The 11,804-nt window shown below is 36.8% G+C and overlaps 1 protein-coding gene across 1 annotated transcript; it reads left to right on the top strand.

The window, feature by feature from the left end:
• Window positions 1–688: 688 nt before the first annotated feature.
• LOC131349253 (C-type lectin domain family 4 member M-like) lies at window positions 689–5,028 on the top strand. The gene is made up of 5 exons (XM_058384786.1): window positions 689–844; window positions 1,683–1,992; window positions 3,784–3,926; window positions 4,034–4,140; window positions 4,501–5,028. The coding sequence occupies exons 2-5, from the start codon at window positions 1,737–1,739 to the stop codon at window positions 4,643–4,645; spliced, it is 651 nt and encodes a 216-aa protein (XP_058240769.1). The 5' UTR covers window positions 689–844; window positions 1,683–1,736; the 3' UTR covers window positions 4,646–5,028.
• Window positions 5,029–11,804: the final 6,776 nt, after the last annotated feature.

Here is an 11,804-nt window from a genome sequence, read left to right as displayed (position 1 = left end):
GTGAATATTCTAGAAGAATATTCAGGGAATTCAGATGATTCTTCAGACGTTAAATGTGTAATGGCCCAAAGCTTATCTTTAATTAATTCTTGTGATTGCCATCTCTCAGCACTGTTAAAAAAGTCTGCTCGCCACAAAAATGTGCCCTTTCATGAAAACGGTATTCCCTGATGGCTGTGGCCTTTTTTAGTAGCATAATGCGCTGTGCCACAAAGTCAAAATGGTTCAGAAATGGTTTGATGAGCACAGCAATGAATTTAAGATGTTGATTGGCCTCCAAATTCCTCAGATCTTAATCCAATTGAGCATCTGTAGGATGTGCTGGACAAAAGTCTGATCCATAGAGGCCCCACCTTGCAACTTACAGGACTTAAAGGATCTGCTGCTAACATCTTGGTGCCAGATACCACAGCACACCTTCAGGGATAGTGGAGTCCATGCCTCAACAAGTCAGGGCTGTTTTGGCAGGAAAAGGGGAACAACAATATATGTCAAATTTTGATTATGTAAAGTTTTTTTTAAGCACAACACTTGGATCATTGCTATCGTTGCAGAAAAGGTATTCATTTGCACTGGTGCATAACGCCTTTTAATGCATCATTAACACCAGTACAATCAGGACTTCCCTGTTTAACAGCCTCAAAAGGCAAACTCAATCATTATAATTTACACAGTCTGTGGTGCAACACAAAGCATCTAAAATATTTAATAGAGATGTCTGAAAGTGGTTCTGTGTATGTGAACTACACTGAGCAGGGAGGAGAGTGCGTACGGACCGTGGCAGAAAATGTGGTTGATTCTCAAGTCAATAACACACAGAGGAAGCAGCAAACTCCAAGAAGAGGTATTTACACATTTTAATTAGATTTCTTTAAAAGTATTTAAATGATTAAAATGAAAATAAATAAATACATAAACAAGTAAATAAAGACATGATCCCACAGAGCTGTTGAATTTTTTAATGGATTGGCCAGATTGGCTTGTTGACTGGCTGCAATACAAATGACAAGTTCATACTGAAATGTTCAATCGAATATAACACTTCATTATCATTTCTATAACAAAATCAGCTTACTTAAGTTTTAAGTTTTATTTAACATTTTATAAACAGTCAGAATGAAAGCTCTAACTTATATTGTCCAACATAGGGAAAGTCAACAGGACTTTTTTTTGTCAACCCAACCAGCTGCATTTTTGTGAACTGTTTTATTTATAGCTGTTCTGTATACAATAAATGGATAATTATTTTAATGAATGCCTCATAGCACCCTGCCGTATTCACCTAAAAGTGGATATTTTAATGAAATTAAACCAAATAAAGCATCTACAATACTTTTAAAAATATATTATAAATAACTAGTTCTACATGCTACATGGAGTACAAAAAAATGATTAAAAAGTATTTTTTAAGTGAATCTTTTTAGTGTGATTAGATGTATGGTCTGGTAATGAGGGCAAATACAAAATAATAAACATGTGAAAAACAGCCCTTACAATATACAATATGAAGACTAAAAATATAGTTAAGACGAGATAGGCAGAAGTGGGTTATGAGGAAGCAGAAGTCAGTGCTTTTAACTGTTATTTACAGAATTTCTAGGTCTAAATTCTTTAATACACTGTTTTGTTAATGCACTGTTCTAAATTACAAATAATGTGTCTCTGTGTTTATTACATTCTAGGACTCAGTGCTAAATGGAGGACATTTTACAGCCTGACTACTGTTTGTGCTGCTGATGCTGATTGTTGCCACAGTGATGGGTGTCAAATTTAACAACCTGACATCAGTAAACAAGCAGCTACAGACCAGTTACAACAACCTGACTAGAGAGAGAGACCAGCTACAGATTAGTTACATCAACCTGACTAGAGAAAGAGACCAGTTACAGATTAGTTACTTCAACCTGACTAGTGAGAAAGACCACCTACAGACGAGTTACATCAAGCTGACTAGGGAGAGAGACCAGTTGAAGAACAAGTTAGCAGAAATAGGTGAAAAAATACTTTAAATCCTTACTCAGTATTCTTAAATAGGAGCTTTTGACAAATGAAATATACTGCTCAAAAAATTAAAGGAACAATTTTAATCAGAGTATAGCATCAAGTCAATTAAACTCCTGGAATACTGATCTGGTTAGTTAAGTAGCAGAGGGCACTGTTAATCAGTTTCAGCTGCTTCAGGTGCATTAGACAGACAACAATGAGATGACCCCCAAAACAGGAATGGTTTTACAGGTGGAGGCCACTGACATTTTTTTCACTACTCATCTTTTCTGACTGTTTTTCACTAGTTTTCCATTTGGCGAGTGTCACTACTGGTAGCATGAGGTGATACTTGGACCCTACAGAGGTTAAACAGGCAGTCCAACTCCTCCAGGAGGGCACATCAATGATGTCATTGGCAGAAGGTTTTCTGTGTCTCCCAGCACAGTCTCAAGAGAATGAAAGAGATTCCAGGAGACAGGCAGTTAATCTAGGAGAGCTTGACAAGGCCATAGAAGGTCCTTAACTCATCAGCAAGACTGGTACCTTCTCTTTTTTGCAAGGAGGAACAGGACGAGCACTGCCAGAGCCCTATAAAAAGATATCATCATCCATTAGCATCATTCACCCTGACTGGATTAGTGGTGGGTCAGTGACGGTCTATGGATGTATATCCATGGAGGGACGCACAGACCTCTACAGGCTAGACAATGGCACCCTGACTGCCATTAGGTATCGGGATGAAATCCTTGGACTTATTGTCAGACCCTACGCTGGTGCAGTGGGTTCTGATTTCCTCCTGGTGCACGAAAATGCCCGGCCTCATACAGGCAGTTCCTGGAGGATGAAGGAATTGATACCATTAAATGGTCCCCATGCTTGCCTGACCTAAATCCAATAGAACACCTCTGGGTATTATGTTTCGGTCCATCTGACACTGCCAGGTTGCATGTCAGACTGTCCAGGAGTTGTCAGGCATGCATACAAGCACGTGGGGGCCATTTTGAGTTGCAGCAATTGAATTTTAGGACAATGGACTAGCCTGCTGCATCATTTTTGCACTTTGATTTTTGGGGTGTCTTTGAATACAGCCCTCTGTAGGTTGATAATTTTCATTTCCATCAAACGGTGTGGCATCCTTTCGTTCCTAACACATTACCCAGTCCATATCAATATAGATATCCAACATGATATTTTTCCCCATTGAGATCCCCATTGGTGTTTCAAAGTTTTCTTTAATTTTTTGAGCAGTGTGATGTAAACCCTTGGTGATTGTAAACTTCTGGTAAAGAGAATCCTGGTATATGTAGTTTGAGGTTTCACACACTGCTCATGCTTTATCCAGAGTTAACAATTAAACCCAGCTCTTCATAATCTGATGTTTCACACTGTACATTCTAAACGCTGTATTAACCTTTTTCTAATTTACATATTAGTAATTAATAACAGTGATTGGATAAATCCAGCATGTAAACACTTCAAATAATGGCTTGTTTCACTTTCACATCAGTGAGAAAAGAATGACAATTTCAAACAAAAAATGGAAATGTAATCACACAAGCCAACAAATGAATTAAACAAATAAACAAATAATTTCATAATTAAAATTCACAGTTTTCAAAAAAATACTGCAAATCCTTCATGATGTGCTGTTATTGGAAGCACATTAGCTTGTTATTTCTCTTCCCATCACTTCATCTTTGATTATTTTCCTGTAAAAACAGCATTTTCTAATTTTATATAAATCTTCTGGAAATACATTTAGTTAACTTGCTTTAACATCTTCCTCTGTGTGCTCAGATACACAAGCCAAACTCGGATGGAGATACTTCAATTCTAGTTTTTACTACATCTCTACTTCGAGGAAGAACTGGAGTGAAAGCAGACAGGTCTGCCTAAACAGAGGAGCAGACCTGGTGATCATAAACAGCACAGAGAAAGAGGTGAGAAAGAGGAGAGAGAGAGAATGATAGAGAGAGAATGAGAAAGAGAGAGAATGAGAGAGAGAGAGATGTATTTATACCAAACTTTGTGCTGTATTGCTGTGCAGGAGTTCATCTCTTTACAGCTTGGCAGCAGTCGGGCTTGGATTGGTCTGAGTGACATTGAGGAGGAGGGGGTGTGGAAATGGGTGGACGGTACACCACTGACCACTGCGTAAGAAACTGAGATGAATTATATACTGTAGTTTGAAACAGTCTGGTTTAACTGTTTTTAAAGCACTAAATGTAAAATCACCCAAATCTGTGTTTACCATTTTAATTAATTTCAGTTAATCTTATTACCACAAAAAAAAATTACAATTGATTTTTTATGTCACTATCTATCTATCTATCTATCTATCTATCTATCTATCTATCTATCTATCTATCTATCTATCTATCTATCTATCTATCTATCTATGTTCTCTTCAGGTAAAATAGGTTGTTGTTATGATTATTAACTCTAAGTAAAAATTGTATACTTGAAGGCGAAAAAATCCTGAATAGAGTCTGATTCTGATTCTCTGCATTTCAGGTTCTGGGCGGTGGGGGAGCCGAATAATGCTTTAGATGAGGACTGTGCTGAGATCATGCTTGTTCTAGGCTGGAATGATTTGCCATGTTCTGCTAAAAACTACTGGATCTGTGAGAAAATGTGTTTTAGTTGTATGGGTAATTGAGTCTATTTATTCATGCCGCTGAATGCATTTAGCATTTAAAGCATACTGTAATGCTCTCTAATTTACTAACCTGCTTAGAACATATAATTCATTTAATACAATTCACAGCAGTTTCTTATCAGGTGACACCTTTCCCACTTGTCTCAAATGCAGACCGCTGCTTACTATGGCACTGTTTTTCTTATCATAGACAATGTCAGATAGACACACAGACAAATAAATTAATTAACTTATTAATAAATAAATAAAATGTTGTGTGCTGTCAGTGAGTTCTTGCACATTAATACAATCAATTTAATTGTTCACTTTAAGAAAAATGATCATAAAAACAATTCCAGAATTGATACTGATATTTCCACCGTATATACTGTAGCTGACTCTATATCCACAATTATAGTTTAATTATATTGATTGATTTTAATACATGTAATCTCTTAATTTTTAATTCATGCTGACATCAAATGCACCCCAGCAGTTTATATAAAACAAATGTTCCTGATTTGTTTGAGGTGTGATTTATTTCCTCATTTTATTCATCATTGTCTATTTTTCTCTCTGCTCATCAGTTACTGTATATCTGAGCCCATTGTTTTCATCTTTGGTTTCAGTCCTGGTGTTTTTTTTTATCACAATGATGACTTCTCTATTCCACAGACTTCCCCATCTTTTTTAAAGTGCGTAACTGATGCCTACACAATCAGTGTGCCGCTTTCAATACCAGATACACAATATTATTTTAGTGAATTCTGGAAAAAAAAATGAATAAATTAGATATTCAATTCAATTCAATTTTATTTGTATAGCGATTTTAACAAAGAACATTGTCTCAAAGCAGCTTTACATAAGAAACAACATAAGAAAACAACAAACATGTAAACAGACAAACAGTCCTAGATGTTATCCCAAGTGAGCAAGCCTGAGGTGACTGAGGTGACTGTGGCAAGGAAAAACTCCCTTAGATGGTATGAGGAAGAAACCTTGAGAGGAACCAGACTCAAAAGGGAACCCATCCTCATTTGGGTGACAGCGGAGTGTGAGATTACGTTGTGCATTTATGTGTAGTCAATTGTGTGATGCCGCTACAGCATGTGTAGAATGTTATGTAAATTAATAAGGAGGTTGTTGTTGTCCACATAAGGTTGACAGCGTTGCTTTCACAGGTTGTTGAATATGTGAGCTACACTAAGGAGAGAGGTTCATGTTCACATGGCCACATCACTACATCACATTACATGCAATATGCAATATGTACCTGACAAATAAAATACCTTGAAATGTCCTAAAATCCAGGTTAAAAACTATAATATTGAATGTGAAGCTTTTCAATTTTTTTTAACTCAGCATTTAGCTAAATATATATAAATAAAGATGATTATGGTGGTGATAATGTATATACATTTTACTAGTAGCCTACTATCTAATACTAATACTTATAAATGGCAAATAAATATACTATTAATATAAAATATAAAAAAGTGCACTAGCACTGAAAATGAATACTTATTTACCTATATTTTATAGGGTATAAAAGTTATCATTTTAAAAAAGATTTGAATAGGATTAACAATAAAATGATCTAAAGTTTAATCCCAGATAATAACATAAAGACATAAAGAACATAACATAAAAGTTTAACATAAAGTAGACCTTGCCAATTTCAAGCTTTACATTTGAAGCCACACAGATATAAATAGACTATATGGTCAAAAGCAGGTGCACACCATGACCACGACACTTCTGTAGTCCATAGTTTGAATCTCACTTGAATACAGAAGGTATATTTGTATGCTATGGCATTGGGATTTCTGGCCATATAGTGCATTTTAAGCAATAAACAAATAGAGACACAGACACTGGCATTGTGTGACTCCATGATGTCCCACAAATGTGCAGCAAAATAAACTTCCCTATTAAACTCCTTTCTCGTGTAAACAAACTATAACAGTTAAAGTGTCTTATTAACATTTGACACAGAAAATCAGTGATGCAGTGAAATTGATGGCAAGCAGAGAGGAGATTGCATCAGGAGGGTTGTGAAACTCTATGAGAACGCAGACGCTGTTAGTTGTCACATCCCCAAAACTAAGACGGTGGATGACTCAACACACAGGTACAAATTTTAAATACAGTTTGATTCCAATTTTATTGTTTTTTTTTGTTTTTTTTAGTAATACATGCAAGGTCACAAAGCAGCCTTACACAAAACAATAGCTAAAATAATGATGAGAAAGAAATGTTAGAAGAACCAGTCTCAAAAGGCAACTGGGAATTGAAATAAATATTTAAGTCATTTGAGTCAGGAAAAAAAAGAGGTTGGTTAGGAAATGGTTGTTTTATTGTTAATCAAGTTCTTACTTGGTTTGTGGAAACAAGATGAATAAATTGGAATGGTTTTCAAATGTCTCTGCTATAAGAGGAATAAAAACGCCTTCCTTCAGGAAATACTTTAAACCCTTCCATTTGGCACATGGCAGTGTTTGTTAATAAAAATTTCATAAATCCCTGACTATGTGTTCCTATCTCTGTGTTGTTTTCTGTTTCCAGCATGTGTCCTTAAGGAACTCTACTGTTTTCAGTTCTGTTCTTGATTTGTTTTCTAATTTAAAGTGTGTCAGTTGTTTGTGGGTATACTTTTGTCCTCATGACCTTTATTTGTTCTTGAACCTCACTGTGACAAAAGACCAGTATTTCATGGAGAGATACAAAAAATACAACTATATAGTGTTGTCAATTTGATGTTTAGTCACTGAAAATGGAAAAAAAAGACTAAGAATGTATGCACAAATGAGATTCACATTAGCCTAAAAAATTACCCACACTGCTGCTTGCCTGGCCTACAGTTTATTCATAAAATTGAATTGTAAAGCACTGAAACCAAAAAGTGTGGTTTACTTATAAAACTATGACATACAGCACAGAGAACTTGTACAAAAGGCACAATATTAAACCGACTACCTAATTTAGAAGTATTTTCTTCTGTTCTGCATAGAAACAGAAGAAAATAAAAAAAACAGATTTATTTAATATAGCTATGCCTGATTTAACCATAATCAGATCTGGCACAGTAATCAAGGCAAGTTTCAAAATGTGAGAGCCAAAAAACTGGCAAATGGGTCAGGCAATCATTAAAACAGTACAACATTGCAGAGATCAGACACAAACCAGGAAGCTAAACAAAGTCAAAAAATAGGATAGCAATCAACAATCAAACACTCACTCTAAGAGTTCTGCCACTTGGGAGATGATAAATGCCATTTGAGTGTCCGTAGCATTTTGTATGCCATGTTGTGTTCTATATATATATATATATATATATATATATATATATATATATATATATATATATATATATATATATATATATATATATACATACATACACACATATATGTTTTTATATATGTAGAAGCTTTTCTGTTTAACCACAAATTCTACAAATTACAGATGACTATCAATCAACTTCTTGGTTAGTGGTACCACAGCCATCAGGTAATATTGTTTCCATGAAAGGGTGTATGTAGCGTACTTCGTCTCGCACCACAAAGAAATTCCACAACACCACTGGCTTTGTTGGACTATGTCTGCAATTTATTAAAGACAGGACAAGGATTAACACAAATTGGAACACACCCTCAGTTCTGCAGTCTCTGTGAGGAGTGAGCCCCCATTAACACCGCAATCGTACCTGATCATCTAATTCAAATATACACACAGTATTTTGAACATAAGAAAATATGCTTCAACAAAATAAACTGCATGATAAAAACACAGTCAACCATTTTATGCATTTTTACTAACTGATATGAAATAAACTGACCATTTTAAAATGGCACACAGGTGGCAATCTGAGCCGCACTTATACAGCTTGTTAACACAACTCCAAATATACACAAACCTATAGCAACAATTAGGCACACTATGCGACTCAACCAACATAAAAACAGGTCATCCATGGATATTGCCTGAAATCATAACTTAATCTGCTATATTTTAGCACTTTACTACAGAGCCCTTTTGCACCATACCTACCTCGCTCATGACCAAAGCTGTTCTGAGCAAGAGCGGGGGAACAATTAGGTAATTATACAGGCGGAAATGACATCACTGGCACATAAAACTCAATGTATTATTTTAAAACAAAAATGCAATTACCCACGATATTATAGCGAATAGTAATATGCACAAAGAAACAAAATAAAATATAATAAAAATAATTAATCAATTCCTGTGGAAACCTTCTTAAAGTTTGCTGGAATGGTCACTTGACCCAAAAGTGTCAAGAATGGTCTGCAAGAATGCTTAGGTAGGTGGTACATGTCAAATTAACATCCACATGGATGGCAGGACCCAAAGTTTCCCAGCACAACATTGCCCAAAGCATGACACGGCCTCTGCCTGCTTGTCTTCTTTACATAGTGCATCCTGTTGTCATGTGTTCCCCAGGTAAGTGATGCACACGCACCCAGCCATCCATGTGATTTAAAAGAAAACGTTATTCATCAGACCAGGTCATCTTCTTCCATTGCTCTGTGGAACAGTTCTGATGCTCACATGCCCATTTTTGGTGCTTTCGGCAATGCACAGCGGTCGACATGGGCATCCTGACTGGTCTGCGGCTATGGCTGCATACCAGTCAGGATGCCCATGGCTTTCTATCAGAACCAGCATTAACTTCTTCAGCAATTTGAGCAACAGTAGCTCATCTGTTGGATCAGACTACATGGGCCAGCCTTCGCTCCACACATGCATCAATGAGCCTTGGCCGCCTATGACCCTGTAGCATCTCCAGGTCGGCTCACTTGCTCATGGGGTCCATTGCATCCTTCTCAAAAACTCAATTAACTATTACACAGCTCACAACTGAGCTATCACTACTTATAGTCGTTTCATTATACCTCAACCGACATGCTGTAACTCATGTGAGCCAGGCTCCAGGATCTCCAGCCTCACACCCCTGGAACTTCCCATCAACTTGTGACCTTAACATGCAAATCACCCTGCACCTAGCACTTTTACTGCCGTTAAAAAGTCAACAAGAATTCCCTAATCTAAACCAAATCAATTCCTTGACCGGGGGATGACCAAAGTTCTGACTGAAGACACACACACACACACACACACCCAAAGCGTCTGGAAACACTCATCCTGACCCCCACACGCACACACATAAGGAGGGTTCCTTTATTCAACTTTTAATAAAACAATAGTAAAACCCTACCTGACCCATACCTAACACACCTATGTATATGTATTCCCCTTTCAATAAAAACAATAAATCAATAAAAACCCTAAGCACCCATCTATTGAACCTTTTTTGCTCAGCTTTTTGGCTTTTGTTGCTCAGCTTTTTGCTCTGCTCAGCTCGGCTTGGCCCCAACCCCCTCTCCGCTCTCCAGTCGGAGGGCCCCCGTGCGCCTTTTCTTCCCTGCACGACCTCTTCTATCGTCGTCCGACCCGACTCCGATCTTTCTTCGGGACAAGACTTTCACTTTCTTCTGAGACTTTGCCGGCAGCTTCAATCGAAGAACTTTGTTTGCACCACCGAAACCTTTTTTGTTCCAGCAGAATCTCTTGCTTACTCCGAGGACTTCAAATCTCTGAACCTCCTTGATCCATCACATCAGGACTCTTATCAACGAACCAATGCAAGTAAAAGTTACTAATTATTTTAGATCCGCAATTTTAAGCTGAAGCCCCTTTATTAAGGTGAATCTTAATTACCTTGACGATTCTCACACAGTTGTAATCAAAACTCGATTTGAAACTTGCCATATTTGATCTCTTCTCTAGTTCCTTATCTCTTCTCTCTCTCTCTCTCTCTCTCTCTCGTTCTGATTTCCTCCATATTCCCTTCCTTAATCTCAATCTCTCTTTGCCTACTTATCCCCTCTCTATAATCCTTATCCTGTCTTTTATGTATGTGTGTCGTAGTTAATATGTGTTGTGTGTTTCTGTTTTATTAAATGCATTTTATTCACGAGTGATTGTCTCTGTGCTTTGCTCACAATTTCGGGTGCTAAATTACAGCTAGTACTTTATAAAGTAGTTATTCTTTCTTGGTCATGAAGATAATTTTCCCTGGAATTAATACATAATTATACTGTCTGTTCGGTGGACGAACAAATCAAATAATTGTGTTATTGATTCTCTGACCGTTAGTTCTAAGAACCCCCATTTGAATATTTATAATTAATTTTAACCAGTTATAATTACATTTAAATATTTAAATGTTGAGCTAAATTCGCTACAACCCTGTCGCTGGTTCACCACTGTTCTGTCCTTGGACCACTTTTGATAGATACTAACCACTGCAGACTTACTCACTTGCTGCTTAATATATCCCACTCACTAACAAGTGCCATGATGAGGAGATAATCAGTGTTATTCACTTCACATCTCAGTGGTCATAACATTATGGCTGATAGGTGGATTTGGATAAGAATTTTTCCTTAATAAAACTTCTTACAGGAAACTGCATTTTCAACCCAAGTTGTATAATAATCTCAATTCTACATGATATGTGTTCATTTAGGCCATGCATCATGTTGGGTGTGATTTCAAGCATAAGAAGAAAAACAGAATGTACAGAGAAATGTAAAAGTTGTGTTAAGCCACATAGATGTTTATCGTGGCTAAAAATGATGTCGCATTTCCTGTTTGTCACATCAGTATATCTATCACAATCTCCCACCAATCACAGAGCAACACACATCTTTTTCTCTCTCTCTCTCCAATCACTCCCCTCCAATCCCCTCTCTCTATAACACACAAACATACCACATTCATTCTGCATCATCAGTGTCAGTCAGGCTGTTTAAATAACACAAAAGGACACAGTGCTGTAGTGTTCCCATAAATTATGCCCATTAATCTGGAAAGGGAATATGAAAACGAATGCCTTCAGTATGACACCACACGGAAAGTAGACAAAACCTGCATGATAGATACTCGGTATAGTGGTAAGAGTGCAGACACACACACACACACACACACACATGCATGCAGTGAAAAACAGGACAGTCACATTCTTTAGTGTACTACTGCTTAATCTTTTAAGACTTTTATTAATATATATAAAATTGAATGCACTCTGTCTTGGTGTGATATGTATTCTTCAAGCAACTCTCAACATCACCCTGAGACTACACTGTAAGTTTGG

This window comes from Hemibagrus wyckioides, linkage group LG29 (genome assembly GCF_019097595.1).
Source record: "Hemibagrus wyckioides isolate EC202008001 linkage group LG29, SWU_Hwy_1.0, whole genome shotgun sequence".
NCBI lineage: Eukaryota > Metazoa > Chordata > Actinopteri > Siluriformes > Bagridae > Hemibagrus > Hemibagrus wyckioides.
The sequence above is the reverse complement of the archived record's forward strand: the minus strand, read 5'-3'. Positions and strand labels throughout refer to the sequence as shown.

Bases quoted from the DNA above. Each gene is read 5' to 3' on its own strand.
- LOC131349253 (XM_058384786.1), top strand. From the start codon at position 1,737: ATGCTGATTGTTGCCACAGTGATGGGTGTCAAATTTAACAACCTGACA. The intron at 1,993-3,783 runs GTGAAAAAATAC...CTGTGTGCTCAG, and splicing joins GAACAAGTTAGCAGAAATAG to ATACACAAGCCAAACTCGGA. The intron at 4,141-4,500 runs GTAAGAAACTGA...TCTGCATTTCAG, and splicing joins GGTACACCACTGACCACTGC to GTTCTGGGCGGTGGGGGAGC.